The 19,962-nt window shown below is 46.2% G+C and overlaps 1 protein-coding gene across 4 annotated transcripts in view; it reads left to right on the plus strand.

Annotated features, from left to right (window-relative positions):
* LOC138510254 (tight junction protein ZO-2-like) overlaps positions 1–19,962 on the plus strand; it is a 1,104,514-nt gene that overhangs the window by 136,948 nt on the left and 947,604 nt on the right. Inside the window, exon 1 of one of the 4 annotated variants that reach the window (XM_069625773.1) lies at positions 10,562–10,733. The exons of 2 other annotated variants lie outside the window; for them this stretch is intronic. In XM_069625773.1, coding sequence (XP_069481874.1) covers positions 10,621–10,733 — 113 coding nt within the window. In that variant the 5' untranslated portion in view covers positions 10,562–10,620. Of the gene's footprint in view, positions 1–10,561; positions 10,734–19,962 lie in introns of those variants that run through there. One more of the 4 variants, XM_069625774.1, reaches the window with a different exon arrangement.

Here is a 19,962-nt window from a genome sequence, read left to right on the forward strand (position 1 = left end):
CGAACGCGATTTGACAGGCTCCCACGTGCGAGCCCCCTACTTCATTAAGCAAGCCCGCGGTCCTGTTACGGAGACTAGACCCAGCGACTTAAGCATGCACACTACACGCCACACCAAGCACACATCCCATGGCTGACTGTCAACCTCGCTGTCAACCGGTGAAAGCGACGTGGTGTCAATGAAATGTCCTCAAAAACATCCCTGTCCTCTGGGTCATCGTGCAAGCGTTTGCCATAATGACAGGCTTCTGAAACAGCCCCGCAACTCTGTTTCTGACACCACGCCTAAAACAGTGCCCTTTCGCCAGGGACGTCATGAAAGGCCAGGGTAGCGGAAGTGATGTCACATTACCTTTGACCTCTGACATCACAGGAAGTGATGCAATTTGACCCCACTATGTAGTGACATCACAGGAAGCGATTGAGCACAACCTTTCACCCCTTGACAAAACAGGAAGTGGCATCGCATAACATTGTTCATAAGTACACGATGAAAAATATGGTTGCGATATTACTGCAATGTGATATACATTTCATACAAGAATGGATCCCCATATGTATCGTTAATATTGGTGTGTGTATAGGCCCATATTACCAAATTCCTGTGAATGGAAGCAGACGTCCAAGGCCAAATGATAATGATGTGTTATTATATAGCACTTACACGCTTTATATAGAACATATATGCATACAGTATCACCCAACCTGTGTTGGTACTCCTTTATCAACCTCAGAAGGATGAAAGGCTGAGTTGGCCTTACCAGGATTCGAACCGGCAAACTGCTGATCGCACACAAATCACTGCAGCAAGTGCTCAACACACTGAGTTATCTTAACGGCTATAGTAAAATGAGCAATTCCATATCTCAATGTTCTCAAAGGTCGTTATATGGGTGAAGACTCTTTTTGTTAACGGGGGCCCTGACTCATGAGGGACAATTCAGTTAGAACAAGATACAGGTGAGTACATGCTACCCCGCCCACGCTGCGACACAATGGTACCGGTAGCAACCAACACTGGGGCAGAAGTGAAGGTCACTGTCATTAAAAAAACAGGCAATAGTATAAATCTGATAAAACAAAATGTATTTATAATTCAACAAAACACTGAAATTAAAATAACACATGGATCAGAAACGGGCAGCATTTCTAGTATGTTGAGATGTATTGTACACAGTAAGGCAAAATACACTGCAAAGTAGTGAGGTTGGTAGTTGAGGTGACTTTGTGTGTTGTGTTTAATAACAGCACACTTCAAGATTCGACACAGTTTGTGTTTCCAGCACAAGAATATCTGAATATGGTTTCAGTTAGAATGTCTATAGTATCCTCTCTGCTTTCCTCAGGAGTGTATTGCCAAAAGCGGTCTGGTCTCTATATAGACTCTCTTTAGGAATCGAGGGAGTTGTACCTAAATAAAAACAATAATACAAACATTTATGTTATGGAAGGCGGAAACATGTGTCTATTTAGCTACTGGTCGCTACCTACCTTTTTCTTTTTCTGTGTGTCTTGGGCTGATTGTGGTATGGGACTGTCTTCAGTACAGTGCTTTTGTCTTGCTTGTGATCTGATTAATGCTACACAACGGGGCAAGAGAGGACAATGTGTTCCTCGTTACTCAATCGATCCATTTCATGATATCAATTATGCTTATTGATTTGACAGGTGGAGGATCGGGTTTTACCTGATTTCGTTTTTAACCAGGCCTGGTAACTGCATTTGCCGTGGCTATGTAGAATGCTGTCAGTGGTGTAGTTAAGGGGACCTTCTGTGAATAAAGCAAAGTGCCAATGATTATGTTGCGTTACTTGTCCATGGGCCGTGAGTTGGTCTGTATCATGGGTTGTATATAATCATTAGTGCCTAACTGTAATTGAATTGTGAATACATTTTGTTTTATCAGATTTCTACTATTTCCAGAAAGGCAAATTTGTTATTCCTATTCCTTCTTATGTAGGTCCAAGGCTCACTTGTGGAACCCCCTGTGTTTTTTTTTTTTTTTAAGAGGCCTGAACTAGAAAGCAAGCCGCTCTAGAAACTAAGAGCCACATGGAGCTGGCCACAGCCCAGGAGCTTCCAGTAAAAAAAGGGGAGGCAAGGGAGACCTCAGGGGTCGCAGTTGCAACCCCTGGCGACCCCTAAATGACAGCCCTGCATTTCGCGCGCCGAAAGGCATGCGTTGAAAGGCGCTTCAACGTCCCCTTCCACAACCTCGAAAATGACAGCACTCACTGAACACGTCCCGGGCCCTTTTTTAAAATCCAAGACGTCTAAATCCACAAAATATTCAACAACTCTACCGTCTAAGCCCTCTATTTTGTCAAGATGGGGTCCCCTCTAAATCTAAGGACACCCCATACCCTCAGACACTTTCAGGGACCATGCACCACAAGCAGCCTACACCCTTACAGGACATTCCTACCTCAGCATTCCCAAGGTCATCTGAGTGGACCCCAGAGAGCTTCGATAGGTTCATGATGAAGATGTCCTCTTTTGTAGACTTTATGGACCGGCACCTTGCAAAACTGTTTGGTTTTCAGGGCCCATCCCGCACAGCTTGGGATGAACTAGCAGCCAAGAAGGCACGCCTGGACACTTTTCAGCCCAGCACCTCCACCCAGAGCGAGGATACCCCTCAGCTCCCCCTCCACTCTCAGGACTTATATTTTGCTGACACCTCAGGTTCACTTGAACCTGGCTCTCAAGGAGATCAAGTGGACCAGTATCATCAGGACCAGAATGACCAAGACCAATTTTACGATTTACTACATCATCCAGTCACCAGACTATCAAGATAAACCTGTGACTGACTCCCCAGTCGACATCCAGCTCCAATACAATGTGCTGTTCCTCAAGGCCACAGAACATTTCAACATGGACACCCAGGAGGTCCAAGCTGATAAGCACTTTGTGGAGGACATTCTTGGAGACGAGAAGTCTGCAACACAGTTCATTCCCCTCCTGCATTTCATTCAGACGCGCTTTCAACCCTCTCTCCTAACACCTAACCTTACTCGAGCAGTAAGTCACTTCACTGCATCGAGAAGATGTTCAGACCGGCCCCTACCGTCACTCTATACATCAGGGGTCAACTGAAACTGAAACTGGACTCCTTGGTGGTTACCAGAACTAGGAAGAGAGCTGGCACACCTCTAGCCTCTGCAGAGACTTCACAAGATAAAGAAAGTAAGAAGATATACACTCTTGGCAGAAAGTGGCTTCCACTGCTGCCTATCAGACCAGGATAGCCAACAATGCTACCCTTTTGGCTAGCTACATTTGCCATAAATGGGATGAATGACTACTACAGATTGAAACCGTCCCAGAGCCCATAAAATCTCAGCTCCTAAAGACTATAACGGAACCAACTTCATCCTAAAGAACAACCTGGATGCCCAGGACAATGCAGGCCATATTATAGCTGAAGGTACGCTCATTAAGCGTCATGCCTGGCTTGGGCAATCAGGTTTTAAACTTGAAACACAGGCCACATTACTCAACGTGCCTATTGAGCCCAATGCTTAGTTTGGTAGCGGTTGAGGATGTCCTTAAAAGCACCAAAGAAGAGTAGGACACCCAAAATCTCTTGGGCAGCTGTCCAACAAGCCTTTTGTGCAGACAGGGTCTTCCAACACAAGAAGGTTTCTGGGCAGGGCCCTCAACGCTCCTCTGTTTACAGCCAGGGTAACCAATCATCATCCTGGGGCAACTCACAGGTCAATTCTCCTCCTCATATTTTCAAAGAGGCTATAAAAGATCTAGAAGAAGAGGTAGAGCTTCCTCCGCCAGAGGCTCCACCCCACCCAAAAGAATTACACCCTGCTCCAGGCCCCCTCCCATGCCACCCCAGTAGGTCACATTTCAAAATTCACCCACACATGGAAGGAGGTCACGTCAGACAAGTGGGTTTTGTGCACTGTGGTGGATGGATATTGTATAGAACTTCTACAAAAACCACCCAACCACCCGCCAAAGCACAAGAAAATGACACAGAAAGTGGGACGCATATTATTAGAGGTAGCAAAAGCCCTACTAGACAGTCACCATAGAGTTCATTCCAGCAAACCAGGGTATTTATTCAACATACTTCCTTGTGCAAAAGAAAGACCTAACCATGCGCCCAGTACTAGACCTGCGCCCAGCAAACACGCATGTCAAGCCACAAAACTTTCACATGACAACACTTCAGGAAGTCATTCCCCTTCTAAAACAGGGGGACTACATGGCAACATTGGATATGAAAGATGCATACTTTCATATTTCAATGTCTCCAGCACGGAGAAAAAACCTGCACTTCCAAATAGTGGGAGAACACTACCCGTTCAAGGTGCTCCCCTTCGGCATTGCCTCGGCTCCAAGGGTGTTCACAAAGTTGCTGGCAGTAGTGGCAGCACACCTATGCAGAGTCCATCCCAGTGTACCCTTATCTAGGCGACTGGCTGATAACGGGAGAGATTCCTCAAATTTGCAAATTCAACACCCAGAGAACTATCAACCTTTTATTCCATATAGGTTTCTCCATCAACGAGAAAAAGTCAAGTCTCGTACCCAGTCAAACAAAAAAATTCCTGGGTGGAATTATCAAGGTAAGGGAAGGTCTGGTCTGGTATTCCCCTCCGATGAAAGAGTTCAGAACATGCTGCTATAGATACCTCATTATCTAGCTGGTCGCCAGATAACTGTATGCAAAGCAATGCACCTGCTCTGGATGATGCCCTTCTGCATCTACCTAGTTCCACACGTGCGGCTGCGCATGCGCCCAATGCAAAAGTGGTTGGCAAAACAATGATGGTCGCAGGCAAGTTGACAATGGGACGATCTAGTGGTTGTTTTGCTAACCCTGGTACAGGCCCTTTGCTGGTGGTCCAAGTACAATGAAAGGAAAACCCTTTCGCAATCCACCAATACAAGCGATACCAATAAAAGCTGCCTCACTCTCAGGATGGGGAGCCCATTTCCTGCACCACACAGCTCATGGGCAGTGGACACACACCACAGCCCAAAACCACATCAACCTTCTAGAATTTCTAGCAGTTCTCAAGGAACTGCAATCTTTTCAGCAGCATCTACTAGGTCAGACAGTACAAGTCCTCACTGACGGCACCACTGCCATGTTCTTGCTAAACAACACTCTACAAGTCTGTCCAGACTGTCCCCAAAAATTTGGAAGTGGGGAATGAAACATGTTCTTAGTCTAACAACACGTTTCAGGGGAACTCAATGCTCTAGCAGACTCTCTAAGCAAAGATCCTCTTCCAAAAGAACACAAGTGGCAGCTCAACGAAGATATTCAAAACAATATCTTCTTCCCTGTGGGTTTATCCCCCTTTAGACTTGTTCGCCACAATCCAAAACAATCAGTGCCCAGATTGCACGTCCAGGTTTCCCCTCCCAAAGTCCAAGCGGAACGCCCTATGGATGAGTTGGGCAGGGAAATTTGCTTACGCTTTTTCCACGACACCACTCCTCAGCAGAATAGTGCACAAGATGCAACAGGAACAAGCCATACTAATCCTGATACCTCCAATGTGGGCAAGACGGCCATGGTTTCCACACCTGCTCAAACTGGCGATGTGCAAACTAACCAAACTCCCGTGCCCCTTCAATATGCTGTCCCAGCACAGGGGGACAACAATCCATCCACATTCTCACTATATGAACTTGGCAACCTGGCTCCTGACCGCATAGAGTTTGGGCACTTAAAACTTCCCCCAGGGTGTATGGCTATCCTAAGGGAAGCATAGAAATCCAACACCAGACACTGTTACTTCAACAAATGGAAGAATTTTGTAATATGGTGCTAGTCACAATCCTTAAACCCAATATTCTACACTACATGCTTCACCTACTAGACTCTGGTCTATTATTTAACTCCATCAATGTACACTTAGCGGCTCTCTCCACGTACAGCACTTCACAATGCAAGGTGTCTTGGTGAAAGGTTCCTGTTACTAAAGCTTTCATGAGGGAGCTAGGAGACTATACCCTCCCATGTCTAACCCGCCACCGGGTTGGGACCTTAATGTTGTGTTCTCAAAGCTCATGGGTCCGCCATTTGAGCCTATGCACAAAGCCAGCCTAAAATGGGGGCAAGCAGTGCTAAAACATCTATTTGCCGCTGTACCATCTCACAACCCACCTCCTTCTCCAGATACTGCTCGCTAATCTATACATAGCATGTGATCTAAGCAGATCCACAGGCCTCAGAAGGGATACAATACTCAACATAATCGTATTTCTGATTCTTGTATCCGCTTAGATTCACATGCACCCACCCTTTCTCCCTTCCTGGAGTCGAAGGTACATAGATGTTTCTTAGTTTATTGCTATTTTCTGCTTTATTACACATATGCTCACGCTACACTTCACGCTACCTCATGTCAGAAACAAAAAAATCAGAGGGATCTCGAGGCATGAAGGACCATGGGTACAATAGATGTCACATTAGGGATAGTGTTACTGACGCACCCAGTCGACGTCACTTTTTCGAGCTTCGAAAACAAATCGAACCACTAGATGTCTGCCTATGCATAGCATGTGATCTAAGCAGATACAAGCATCAAATATGATTAAGGTGAGTAATGTGTCCCATATAGACATACATAGTGTAAACGAAAGAAGAATAAACCTCAATATGATCTGAAAGGATCTAAAGAGTTAAGGTAAGGACAGGAAGAGATAAAAAGGTAAAGGTCTAGTAGGAATGTGTTTAAAGTGTTGAAATTAATAAGTGGTGCAGAAGTACAAGCATGCAGAGGAAAGGGGATGCACAGTTGATGACGGTAAATGACACAACTGAGGGAGGGATGATATGGAGCTCTGTTGTCAGCGTGGTACATTGTAAGTGGTGCTCCATGATTTGATTCCAAATGGGTTGGTTATTTCAGTAAATGTGGTTCTTGCTAGATCATCGGATTTGTTTTTCTTTTTGCATTCTGCTTTGCTCTTCTTTACGTTGTTAGGTTTTTGCTTTATCAATTCTTTTGAGCATTTCTGGTGTCAGTCTCCCTACCCCCACTTATTCGTTCCAGTTGTTTTAGTTAAGGCTTGCACTAATTAATCCCTCACTCTGTCTTGCAGAGCATTTATTTTGTTACTTTGGGGGACTAGCCACCTTTTTTGTACCGGAGTACTGCTGATTTCCTGGGACACCAGATGGGATGTTCATATCATTGCTCCATTGCCCTGCGTATCTTGCCAAGAGTATTCTTTACTTCGATGTTGTCATGTGGGTGCTTATTTTAGTTTAACTGATGTCTGTCCAACTCTTTTTCAGGATTTCCCAAAGGGGACTAGGACAGATGTGCTGGACTGCTCCATAGCAGTTGAGCATTTTTGAGTGTCTTCAGTTCTCGTATTACAGTATCGTCTTATTTCCTGACTGCCTGTACTCTGAACTGCACGGATGACCTGTTTTTGTTTGCAAAGTCATTTTGTGTAATTGCAATTAGGCCCAGCAGTTACTGGAAACCAACGAAGGCTCTCCCTGCACTGCCCATCAAGCCACAAGCCGCTCAGCCAGGTCCAGAGCCTTACCCCGCAGGTCTGTGCTCTGATCACAGCCAACCCACCAATACTGCAGCACAACTAACGCGCCAGTACTGCACAGCGGCCTGGGTACAACTTTCCCCAGCTGCGTTGACCACACGCCCCACTAAAACCCAGCCAAGTGAGAGGCTACACTCCAGATTACCACATATGTATCCCACATTTGTGCAATCTATCTTCTCCAGAAACAATAAGCTAGCAAGTCGTACCCCGCCCTTTAGTAGAGTAAGCCAGGGAAGATACCCCACAGCCATATTGACCAGACTGGACCCCTTAAGCCTACGCCAATCACCCCCATGCCGCCTCCCAAGGTCCCAGCAACCACCTCCATAACTCCCCACGCCACCATCAAACTTCCCAAAACACAGCAGACCCATTTTTTTTTTAAAAAAGCGCCTTGATCAACGCAAGTTCAGTACCTGTACATGCCTTGCATATCAACCATTTAATTGTCTCATAGAACTTGTAACTCCTAGCCATCACTGGATCCTGGCTTCACCCAGCCTCAGGTCCTGCACTATCTCTAGCCATCCCCCTGGGTTACACTATCCTACGAGCTGACGGGGGGTGGTGGAGTAGCACTAATTTACAAGGAAGCCCTGAACATCCGAGAATGCCCATCCAAACTTGAGGAAAACTGCGACCTGCTGTTACTCAAGCTGACCACCTCCTACACCAGTTCCATACTACCTAACCTGGTTTACAGGACCCATGGGCACCTTTGAGGACAACCTTATGCATCTCCTCAACACGAACTTAAAAACATTGTCTAAAATCATCCTCCTTAATCATCCTCCTCCTCAGAGATCTGAATCTGGGCTTGTATAACCCTGCAGATCATAACACCACCTCACTAGCCAGTACCGTGAAGGCCTTAGGCCTTACACTGAGCATAACCTCTCCCACCCATGCTAAGGGCCGTACCTTAGACTGGCTGTGTGACCTCAACTGTGAAGTCAACATCTCAGATATCTTCCTTTGCCCCTGGTCGGACCTCTCTGTTGTGAACTTTGCTATCATACCTACCCAGGACAACCAACCCACCAGCAACCCCATTACCCCTACTTGGGTGAGAATCTCCTGTAAAATCACCAGAGAGAGTATCCTTCCACTACTTTCCGACCTCCAGCTCGACAACCTTGCTCAGTGGGCGGACGACACAGTGGCGCTTGCTAACCTTTACGCCAAAACACTGAAACCTGCAGTGGACTCTGTCGACCCAACTGGCAACACGCTAGGCAAAAGCACTCTCCCATGCTTACGGAGAACCTCCAAATCCTGAGGACTAAGAAACGCCATGCAGATGCAGCCTGGAAGAAACAACAAAATGATGCCCTTATGACCCTATTCAAATCCACAGCTAGGTCTCACAAACTAAGATAAGGCTACCTCCTACAATGGCAGAATTGTAAAGGCTAACTCAAATACAAAAGAGCTATTCATCATCCTTAAGGAACTGGAAGCCTCCTGCTCCGGCCCGACGGGGATCACCAAAGACGTAACATGGTTCTCAAACATACGAGATGCCTTATAGTGTGAGGATCAGAATAGAACGTTTTGACGTGAGGCAGTTTTGTTTTGACATTCTGACACCAACTGATCTTTAGTTTTTGTGTCTGTTATGTATTTAGAGACTCAGACATACAACCCTTTTATCACAGATTTGTTTATCAAATATTGTGATCTCTGATCACTGTTATATTCCTGAAATGCTCTTGGGATTTAATGCAAAGCAGGCAGCAGCACTCATTGGAGTTATTGGTCTCCTTTCCCACTCTCATAGAGATATTTTGAAAGAGTACAAAAGGAGTGTACCAGACTGTCCATCTTGGAATGATAACCTTCTATGAGAAAATCATTCATATGGTTAGTCTAGTATTGCCCTGAAATACAAGTGAGGAGGTACAAACAGGACCACCTGCAACACAGGGCCAGTGGGCCCTCAGACCCCGGCTGGCTGGTTACACCGCACGCAATGTGCCAGCACGGGCAGTTTGGAACTGCATTCAGGCAAGGCCTTTCCTAAGAGCAGGTGACAGAAAAACCATTTACTTGGGCAGCAACAGCTGTGTTTTCACATTAGAATTCTTCTGTAAAGTACTTGAATTACAATGTAATGAAACCAGCTTCATTTGTTTAGCAATGTTTTATTGATATTGAGGAGGGGTTTTGTTACACGCCACAGTGGGTGGGTGGGTGTTGTGTGCGGGTGCATGCTAGTGTTTAGCCAGGGCACCAAGTTGGCTAGAAACTGCCATGCTGTTGGGAGGGCATTACGTTGTAACGTAGACTTAATTTAGAACGTTTTAATTTTAGTGGACTAGATTTGTTCGAGGCGACTGTCTATGGGTTGGGGTGCCGAGGGGTCTAATGGGTGACGTTCCCCTAACGAAAAAAAGATCAAAAACAGCTCAACTGTACTGAGTCAAACAAAACTAAGTATTTCGAAGGGCAGTCGATGGAACCATGTAAGGGACAATTCCAGGGTGGTGACTGGTGTGTAATAATCTTCTAGCAGCAAAAACGCGTGTATGGCAGCCAGGGGCCATAGTGCAAACCAGAACTGTATAAAGTATTTCTTTTTGGGCAATTACTAGTGTTGCGCAGTGACCAATGGCCCTCGTGCCTTCTCTGCCTTGGAATGTGAAGCACACAATACATCGTCATCCACAGCGCCCTCAGCTGACCCTGTACGAGGTGGGGCTTTCACCCTCTGCCCTATTTGTTGGTACAGGGTAGATTAGAAGCACGGCGAGGTTTATTTTGAGGATTACTTGATAGCAGTTTTACATTCGCGTGCCGGCTCAGAACCGGGACGTTGCGTTTCATTAACGTTCCAGCTCAAGCCTTTGGGAGTTATGTAAGCAAAGGGATCTGGCAGCAGGCGATCAGGCTGCAAAGTGCTTTTTTTTTTTTTTTTTAAAAAAGCACAATTTGATTGAGTCGTCAATGACAGAATCATTTTAAAATAGGCACAGACCAGTGTCGCGGACGTGCAATTGGGGCAGAGGGGCGATTACTCGATAGGCGCCATTTCAAATCCGCCCAGTCTCGTGGAGAACGTGGCAAGATGAGGTACAAGAAGTACATCACCATCCTCGAGGCCGCGATCGGCATCACCCCTCTAAATAAGCGGGAGCTCCTCCCCGGCGGACGGCATGCACAGCTGTGGTCGTTCACCAGGTAAGTGTGCGCCTGCAGCCAAACTTACATTTAGAAGCGAAGTGGCTTAACGCAGGGGTAACACCACAGATACAGTAACCTCACTTAATGTGGGACTAAACCCTTGTCTGAGCTGTCGTTCTCATGACGGCTTAGTTCATTAGCTTGCGACACCTATAAGCCGAAACGATTGCATTAGAGTACAGATAGGGAGGAATGCCATGTGAGGATGGACGCACAGCCTGTAGGTGTTTTTATTTATGTGCCCACCCATTGACTGCCCGTGCTAATCTCTGTTGCCATTTACGCCCAGTTCTTGCCCCTCCCTGGCCAAAACACCTCCTCATGGTAACTCGTTCTTCTCGCTTTAATCAAGCCTTGCCATTGAACTTTGCTCTCGAAGTGCCTGCCAGTGTTTTTTCAAAACAGTCTTCCGCGAGTCAATGACTTTTGGATTTCTAAAACCCGCAACTGGTGTAATAAAAATGTCTTACCAGGCCTGCCTTCAGCCACTCGACTTACAAGCCCACTGCATGTCCTTCACTGAAGTCCTGTTTAAAACAAGCATTGGCAAAGTCAACAATGTTGTCTTGTGTAATAAGAATTTGCCAGTTGATATTTATTAGATGCCCAGGTACTGCCACCATTTTGCATCTGCTACCATGAATGGCTAGTTAATGCCATCACGGCTGTGCCTGGCTATTCAGTAGACCAACAAACTAGCATGACACCCACTAAAGAGCAGTTGAAGTAGAACTTTTAACTTCTAGCAACTCCAGCCTAGGGTGTTGGGGGCGTGGCCTAAGTACCGGTGGGTCGTGTATCCCACCTACCTGTACTTGGGCCGCGCCCCCCCCTCGTTTCAGTCTCACCTAAAGCACTGACTGAGATCTATTTGAGAACCAACCCCCAGGCTCACATAAATCCTGGTCTTAGTGTCCAGATTTTTGATAGCCATTATGTTGCAGGAACAAGCTTGTTCAGCTGAGGTAAGACTCACCAGAGCGAGTGACCTAGCCTGGGAAACCCCACCCACCCGTACATACACCATGCCCCCCAACTAGAGCCACCCCCGTCCGTGATTCTGAATCCCACTTAAAGCACTGGCTAAGGCCTATATGAGAACCAACCTCACAAACCAGGATGAAATTTGAGTGAAGACTGACCCATCTGAGTCGGCCTCACTAACCTGTGAGATATGCCTGTGCACAACACTTAAATTAGCACCTATGGGATCAAAATCCAGTAGGGTTAGTCTTCGCAATGTTTTGCTCTCTCTGACATAAGAAATTGACACCAACTCGCAATCAAAATGGAACCCACAACAGTACCAAAACCGCATCTTGATGGCTAAAAGCATGATTTGAACTCTACAGCTTCAGCCAAGCTCCAACAACCTATTAACAGGATACCTCAGGAACTTGAAAACCCCTCCCTATTCACCAACTAATCGACTTACCTTTCTCTCTCCTGGCAGCCTTCAACTGCACACATGGACGATAAAACACATGGCAGATTTATGCCAGCTGGTGCAACCCCAACCACAGGAACTTTACGAGAGCAGTGCAGGGCTCATTGCACAACCAACTACATGTTTGGCTCTATCGCATACTGTGCCCGGCCAAGGCCTCTCCCATTATCACCTTATTGATCTAGGGTTGTTCCCTCTGGCGAGTACACATACCCACGTGTCAATGACACAAAGCACATAGAACTATAATGGCACCCAAGACTGGTCCTTTTGAACCACACTCATTAACGCCACATGATTTGCACCTGCCTCTCCCTTACAGGCACCTCCTGTTTTTTGTCATATCCACAAACCGACCACCAATTTCATAGATGTGCTATATAGGACCAATTCTCAAACTACATTACCATTAAATTTGGTATTATTAACACTTATTTCAGCACTTGGACAAGGGAGGTGTAAGCCATGAAGTTCAAAAGCAAAACGCAAACTTGTTAAACTTGAAATAATGAAGAAAGATTAGGAGGAACATCGTTATGGGATTTCTGTTTAAAGCCTTAGTGGGTGCTCGAAGGAACACTGTTCAACTCTGTGACGTTCGAGTTTTAATATGTCCGTTTGAACGGGGTGTACTTCGGGTTTTGTGGGTTGGTCTTTGAAGGCGCCTGAAGAAGGGGAAAGGGTGTGGGTGATTGCTGACTGTTTATTACTATGGTTATGCATTTTTTTTATTAATTGATTTAGAGTTACAGTAACAAATGATGATGAAATGTGTCAAATGAAAAAAACACAAAGTAAAGTACTTTTGAAGGCCAAATAAATGCCTTAGAATGTTTTTTGAGCCATTTTGCAACTTTGGAACATAAATGTTACGATGTATAATTACTTGATGCAAACCTTTTATTGTTTTAAACCTACTCTCAACTTGTATAATATCCCCTTTTGAATAAATGTTTCGCTCCCCAGCCCTAGCTGATGTGTTTGTGCCCCACCTCCTGCCCCAGTTCTATCTGTGCCCACTGGTCTGCACGCCGTGATATAGATTTCTAGAGATGCCACGGAGCTAATGTGCAAGGGACTATCGTTCTGAGGATGTTTGTGTTGGTTTTTATCTGGGGCGTTTGTCTAGCGTTATACACTGCCCTTTGAGGCATTAGGGTACTTTACATAGGAAAGTAACATCAAATGTGCATGAAGGAGCAATGAGGAAAAAATGAGTGAATTGTTCGTACTCTGTAAAGCGTTTTGGATTAAGGCGCTATATAAACAACACATGATTATCATTACATAGAAGATTCCTTGTCGGCTAGTTCTGTCGAAAGGCATGCTGGTTCAATCTGTTGAGAGACAGAAGTCTCAAATTGGTGGGGGTTTGAGCTCTTCTCTAAACCATGAGAGTAGGAGGGCTAGTCCATTCCAATGGGGTGACATTCCAGTGACTCGCAGGGATTTCAAGGTTTGTCTTGGAGGTTTCTCTTGGGGTCACAGTGGTGCAAAACCGCGCGTGTTTTTGAACAAATGGTGTAATTACTGGAGGTCATCACAAGCTTGCAAATTCCTTCTCGTTCACTGCGCAATGTGAAAATGCCCTAAACCGCGTACTAATACAATGAGGGTGCATACCACCCTTTCAGAAACGTATCAACCCACTTTCACTGCCAAAAACAGCACTTAAGCATGACCTTGTCCCCTAATGCTGTGTTCCTTGACCATTGTGCCGTTTTTCCCTACTGATCACCTTCCGATTTTAACATAGCCACCTACTTATTTCTTCACTGAAAGATGCCTTCCCTTTTGTTCTTCCCAGTCCCCCAATCCACCGTGTCAGCCATTGACGGGGCTGACTCATTCCCATCCCCACATTCTGCCTCTGGGAATGTTTAAAGTTTAGCTATTAAAACCGTTTAACTCTTGAAAAATCTCCCTCATATGACTGTATTTCAGACGCTCCGAAAACCCCTCCGTAGATGGTGTTTTTCCTGTGCCCCTGAATGTAGTTGAACCTTTTTAAATCTTCTCACTTTAAAATCACAAATCTGCTATCGGCAGCAACACTCTGCCATCTCAGACCGGAATCCTCCACTACATTCATATTCCTCTGACTATATATCTCTATCTTTCACAAGTGTACTCTATCTTGCGGAAACAACTTGGGCAACAAGGCGTTCATGTCCTCCTGTACTAGACAATGAATGCCCATTGTTCTTCACCAGACCATAATCTCTCGACTTCTGTACTGGCTCCTGTTAATAGCTGCTGGAGTCCCAGCCCTCTGCCAGTCCCTTCTGAACAACAAAAGCATCTACACTAATGCTGTAGTTGGACTACTCTTTTTATTTTTTTTAATCTCGTTTTTTAAAAATGTTTCTCCAACCAGACCTGTCCCGCCCTCCATCCGCCCCTTCATTAATCTGAATAAGATTTGGTATCCCTGTTACTATCCTCAGTTCAAATATTGTTGGTAAACGTTGGCCCAATCTCATCCGCTCCTTCCTGACTGCCAATACTCACCTGAAGCTACTTGACATTGGGTCTTTTCTATGTTCGTACACCTGCCCACTTCAATTGAGCGTTTGCATTGCCACAACCCCTCTCCCACCCCATCCCCCTGTAACTTTCACGAAATGTCAACTGTTTTACTACTCAGTCTCACCTCCCCTTCACCTAAACCCAGAAGGGCCCGTTGGGTATGTGCCCTAATTGAAAGTATATGACGAAACTCATAGGATCCAAGCAAATCGCGTGTACTTGCATAACACCCTCAAAACTATTTTCAGACTCTTTTCACCCGCCCCACCCCCCATCACCACCACCTTCAGGTGCCTTAGCAAAATTCCTCCTTTCCCTCAAATACTACTTTTAAACTGTCCACCGGGCGCATGCTGTCAAGCTTGAATCAGTCAATGACCCCCCCCCCCACTTATTAATCAGTCTTTCATCTTCTAAAACTGACCCTCTGCTTGTATTCTGTCAGTGTGAACAACTTCTCATCCTCTTGACAACTCACGATAGTGAAAGTGCCAAAAACACCAAAGAACACCACTTCAAATGTAAATGTGACTTCTACTAACTCTAATGCCCCATAAGTCTTACTCAACATTTTAGAATTAAATTGCTTCCGTTATTCCGGCCTATGTCCTGCCCCAACCTTCCAACATCCTCAAACCCATTTGGTGACCTCCTCCCCTTCACAGGGATATGGTGCCCTGTCCTCTAACCTCAACACACACTTTGCCTAACTCTTGCAACTACTTTTACCCCCATCTGCTCTGCCCTCACCACGGTTTTGTAGTCTCTCCACACCCACCCACCATTCTCTTCCTTTCCTTTCTTTTTCCTTCTCTCCTTTTTTCTTTGTTCTCTTTGTTCTCCTCGTCTCTTACACCCTCATGCTTGCACTACACTACATAACGGGCATCTCTCCCTACTCCAACTATGCCACCAACTCTTCAGCACTCCAGGCTGTTGTCCGTCCACAGCCTGGTCTTTCATTCCACCTTTACACCCCGTGACGTCACATCTGCAACCCTCCCTCTGCTATTAATGCTGTCTCCTTTATAATGTGGCCCTGCTGGATCAGTCCCCTTCCCGTTTCCAGCACTGACCTGACTCTAATGACGTGTGCCTGCCTTTACCCCATGGATTGGGTTAGTGCTTAGGGAATTTAAGAAAACCCAATTACCCGCCCTTTTAAGACCGTTAGCAATGTAGCAGCCAAGTGTCCAGGCTGCTAGTTTTCTAGGTGGCTTTCCTCATGTGCTGGCGAATGTTTTTTTTTTTTTCTTCGGTTTGGGGAGGGGTTTTGCGTCTCTCCTTCTCCCATGCAGTCCCATCGCTTTCTGGTGGTTTTTGTTGCCCCAACGACTCCCTGGGGCCTGAGTGTCTCATCTCTGTTGGGCAGGAGATATCCCAGTCTATTCCGTTTTCACTCTTGACTCCGTTGTCAAGGTTCCAGTCCAGGTTTCCTTAGTTTTTTCCCAGGTTTACTCTGGGAATCCTGAAAGGCAAGAGAACGATCTACGGAAGAAGTACTGGGAGGCATCATGTAATAGAGGCTGCTCCCCGCATTAACACTCGTGACACTTAAAGGGGTGGGGGGTCCTCTGGAACCGGTGTCCCTTCCCCCCACCCTCTTAATTTCTCCACTCTGCTCCTGGGACCGGGCTGGCTGTGGCTGACTGCAAGGTAGGTCCCCTTCCTCTAGCTGGGATGCGGCCCTGTCCTCCCCTGACCCTGTCGGTGCCTAAGCAATTTTGCCTCTGCCGCTTCTTATTCCTGCTCAATGTCGCCTCATTTGCTGGAGCCTGAGAGACGGGCAATTGTGACACCATTTTGACCAACTCTATGCCGAAGAATGTCAGAAACATGTATGGAATGAGTCTTGCCATTCCCTGAAATGTTCACAACTGAGACCTGCATTCCCATTAACAGAAACTCACCTCGGTAGCCCAGCACGTGCTCTCACCCCGATCGCTGCTAAAAGGCCCGCCCCATATTTTGCCCTCAAGCTGCGTTCTAAGTAGGCAAAAGTTATTGGTGCGCCTCAGGGGCAGATGACATGCAGAATGTATGAGGCACTTGACCATTTCCACTCCCCACCGGCACCTGCGCATCTTTTCAAGTGTGTTATCAATGTTGGAAAGCAGCACATTGAATTCGGTGGAAAGGAAGCTAGTATTTAGGAATGTTTCCTCTGGCCACGAAAGAGGGTGAATAAGCCAAACAAACCTCTGCGTTACTGTTGGTCCTGTGCCAAAAGGGCAAATAATCGGATCTTCCATGGGGGGTGTAGTATGTTAGTATTGGAGTATTGTGGGAATTCAAAATGTGAGGAGTGTTCTAGAGAAGACGACTAGAGAAGGATGAGTTTGCTGTGGGGGAGATGGTGGCGAGGTGTCTGCAGAGTTGCTAGAGAGTAACTTAATACTTTCAGGGGAATGTCTGAAAAGGCAGCGCTATTCCCCCGTCATCAACCGCCTTCTCATTTCACAGCTTCTCTTGCCTCATGTCCGGATGCTGCCTCTCTGGGGGTCACTTCTCTACTCATTGCTCTTCTTTCAAACTCCCAATACCAATCCTTAAGCCATAATGTCAGAATTCCCAGCAGCTCCAGCACTTCACCTGTCTCCTAAAGTGCCAGTTATGCACCCACCATTTCCAATTGAACTAGACTCCCCTTTGATCACCTGTGTTTCTTGGCCCGAGTACTTTGTAATTACATACTGTGACCAAATAGGAGATCACCAGCAGACTTGACAAACAGCTGTGCTGTGGTAATCGAGATTTATTGTGCACAAGCAAAACTGAAGGAAAAGAAAAGGTGAGACCACAAGTTGCACATATACCAGTCAAGGTGCTGAGGCACAGGGAATGAAATGTCAATGGTCACAACGTGCTAGTCCAGTCCTGGATAGGATGTTGCCTTAAAGTTCAACAGACGTAGCTGAGGTCACAGAAGAAAAAAGTCACTAAGTTCCTCGGACGGTTTCCCAGGTCTTAAGAGTTTCTGATTTTAAGAATGTTGTAAATGAGTTTTTGTTGAAGGTCAATTTCTTCCCCATCAGTCCTAAGTGTCCAAGGGTACTGGTTCACTGGGCTTGTCTCCTGTAGTCCACACCTGAGCTCAACCTTGGGAAGGGCCCTCTTGTCCTAGAAACCCGTGCAAGCCTTTGTGTAGGCAGTCTGTGGCTCCAGACTGCTGGGCAAGCAAGTGTAGTATTGCTGGTGAACTTGCTAATTACACCAGGTATTGTGTGCATGCTATCGACAAGCAGCTACACTTTGGGTTTCTCCTTCTCGCCTCTTATGTAGTAGGTTTCTTTATTATCATTGATCTTGCTACTTCCACCAGATTCAGTTATCGAGGTGGCATTTGGCTAGTGTCACCCTCTAGGCTTTGCTCAGGACTGTCCAAACTGGTGGCGTGCAAGCTCTTCTACCCAGGCTAAACTGTCTATCCATTAGTCCTGGTATTCGGTCCATGCCCAACCCAGCAGCTCTTCTTACAGTCTCTTATGGCCTCTCACATTTCAGTTCAAAGGTGTCTGCCAGCCTCCAGTACGTATTGCTCTCTTCTGAGCTCTTTCTAGCACTTTCTTTTTTTCATGCACTGGCTTTTCTCCTGAATAATTTTGGCTCCTCCTTCCACTTTTCTGTTATTTCCGTTCCGTCCTCTGCCTTCTTTTTTTCCTTCCTCCTCTTATCTGATCTCTTCTGATCTTACACTGCTCCCTAGGCAACCATTCCCTTACTATCTCCTCCTGCTTCCTCCCCTCTTTCACTCTCTCCTATTCTCCTTCCTGCTCTCCCCTCGTGCCTCTCCCTGTTCTCTGGTCCTCTTCTCAAGCTCAGTCTGTCTCCAACTTCACAAACTTCCCTCTTGTGCTTTCCCTTTGCAGTGTGGGCTATTGGGTTTCACTTGCGACACCTATAAGTCAAAACTATTGCATTAAAGTACAGATGGGGAGAAATGGCATACGAGGACGGACACACAACTTGTAGAAGTTTGGTTATTTGGCCACCCATTGCCTGCTCATGGCCATGCTAATCCCTCTGCCCATTACAAACCAGTTCCTGCTCTCGCCCAAAAAACCTCCTCATGGGAACTCTTTGTACACGGTTTGATGGTAAGGCTTGATTAAAGCAAGCGAAAGTGCCTGCCAGTGTTTTTTTCAATGCAGTCTTCTGAGAGTTAATGATTTAATTGGAGTTGTAAACCAGCTACTTGTTTAATAAAAATGGCTTAACCAGGTCTACCTTCAGCCACTCGATGCATAAGCACTATGTGTGTCCTTCACTGGAGTCATGTTTAAAAGCACTGCCAAAGCCAGAAGTTTGTCTTCTGCACCATTTTATCACCTGCTATCATCAATGGCCAGTTAATACTACTACAGAGGTGCCTGGCAAGTGTCTTTCCCATGACTACACAAAAGCCCAAACTGTTGGCATTGCCAATACTGGTTATGTGTCCTGTGTGGGTATTTGGGAATTTACGAGGAAGTCGGACACCTGGAAGGGTAACGGGATTGGCTGGGGCCTGATTTAACTACAATCCTCCCATGTGTTTTTAATTTGTGTTTCGGCAGTCCATGGGCTCAAAATGGCATTCCACCATCTTTGTGCCTGTCCTAGCGGCTGTCTGACTCGGCACCGCTCCACCAGTAGTTGACAATTTGGACCTTCGCTGTGTTTTCTGTTTCTGCACTCTTGACTGTGAACCCCCGAGCTAGCAAGTGCGGAGGAGTATTGTGGTTTGATCCATGCACTGCATTCGCACTGCTGTCACAGGTTTGTGTGGCGTTCCTAGTTTGTCTGATTTGTGCGTTGGTCCTGCACAGGGATGTGTGACACGCTTACTGTTAGGGTTTACTGGGCTGCTCTTGCATTGTATGCAGCGGGGAACCACAGAGGTCTGGTGCATTCCTGCTGCTATTGGAAAATCTAGCAACCTTTGGGGACTTTGGACGAGGCCCTGGGGGATACCGTGTATACCGCCTCCTGTTCAACCACAGCGCAGGTTGTGTTCCACTGCCACCAGGGCCCTTGTCAAAGTTGGTGACTCGCAGTGCCTACCTACACAATTCGAACATGTGTGCCAAAACATACAAATTGACCACAAGCATATATGTTTGTTGACAGCTTTGGTGGGTCGGAAGGAGGACGCGGACACACTGATGACATTTCTAATGAGTGTTTTATTAACTTATAGGAAAAAGACCCCTCTTTCCCTATTTCTTTGAGTGTTCCCTGCCTATGTGAATAACTAAGATGCTCGTCAGT

The sequence above is a fragment of the Ambystoma mexicanum genome, chromosome 6p (assembly GCF_040938575.1).
Source record: "Ambystoma mexicanum isolate Mex_15411 chromosome 6p, UKY_AmexF1_1, whole genome shotgun sequence".
NCBI lineage: Eukaryota > Metazoa > Chordata > Amphibia > Caudata > Ambystomatidae > Ambystoma > Ambystoma mexicanum.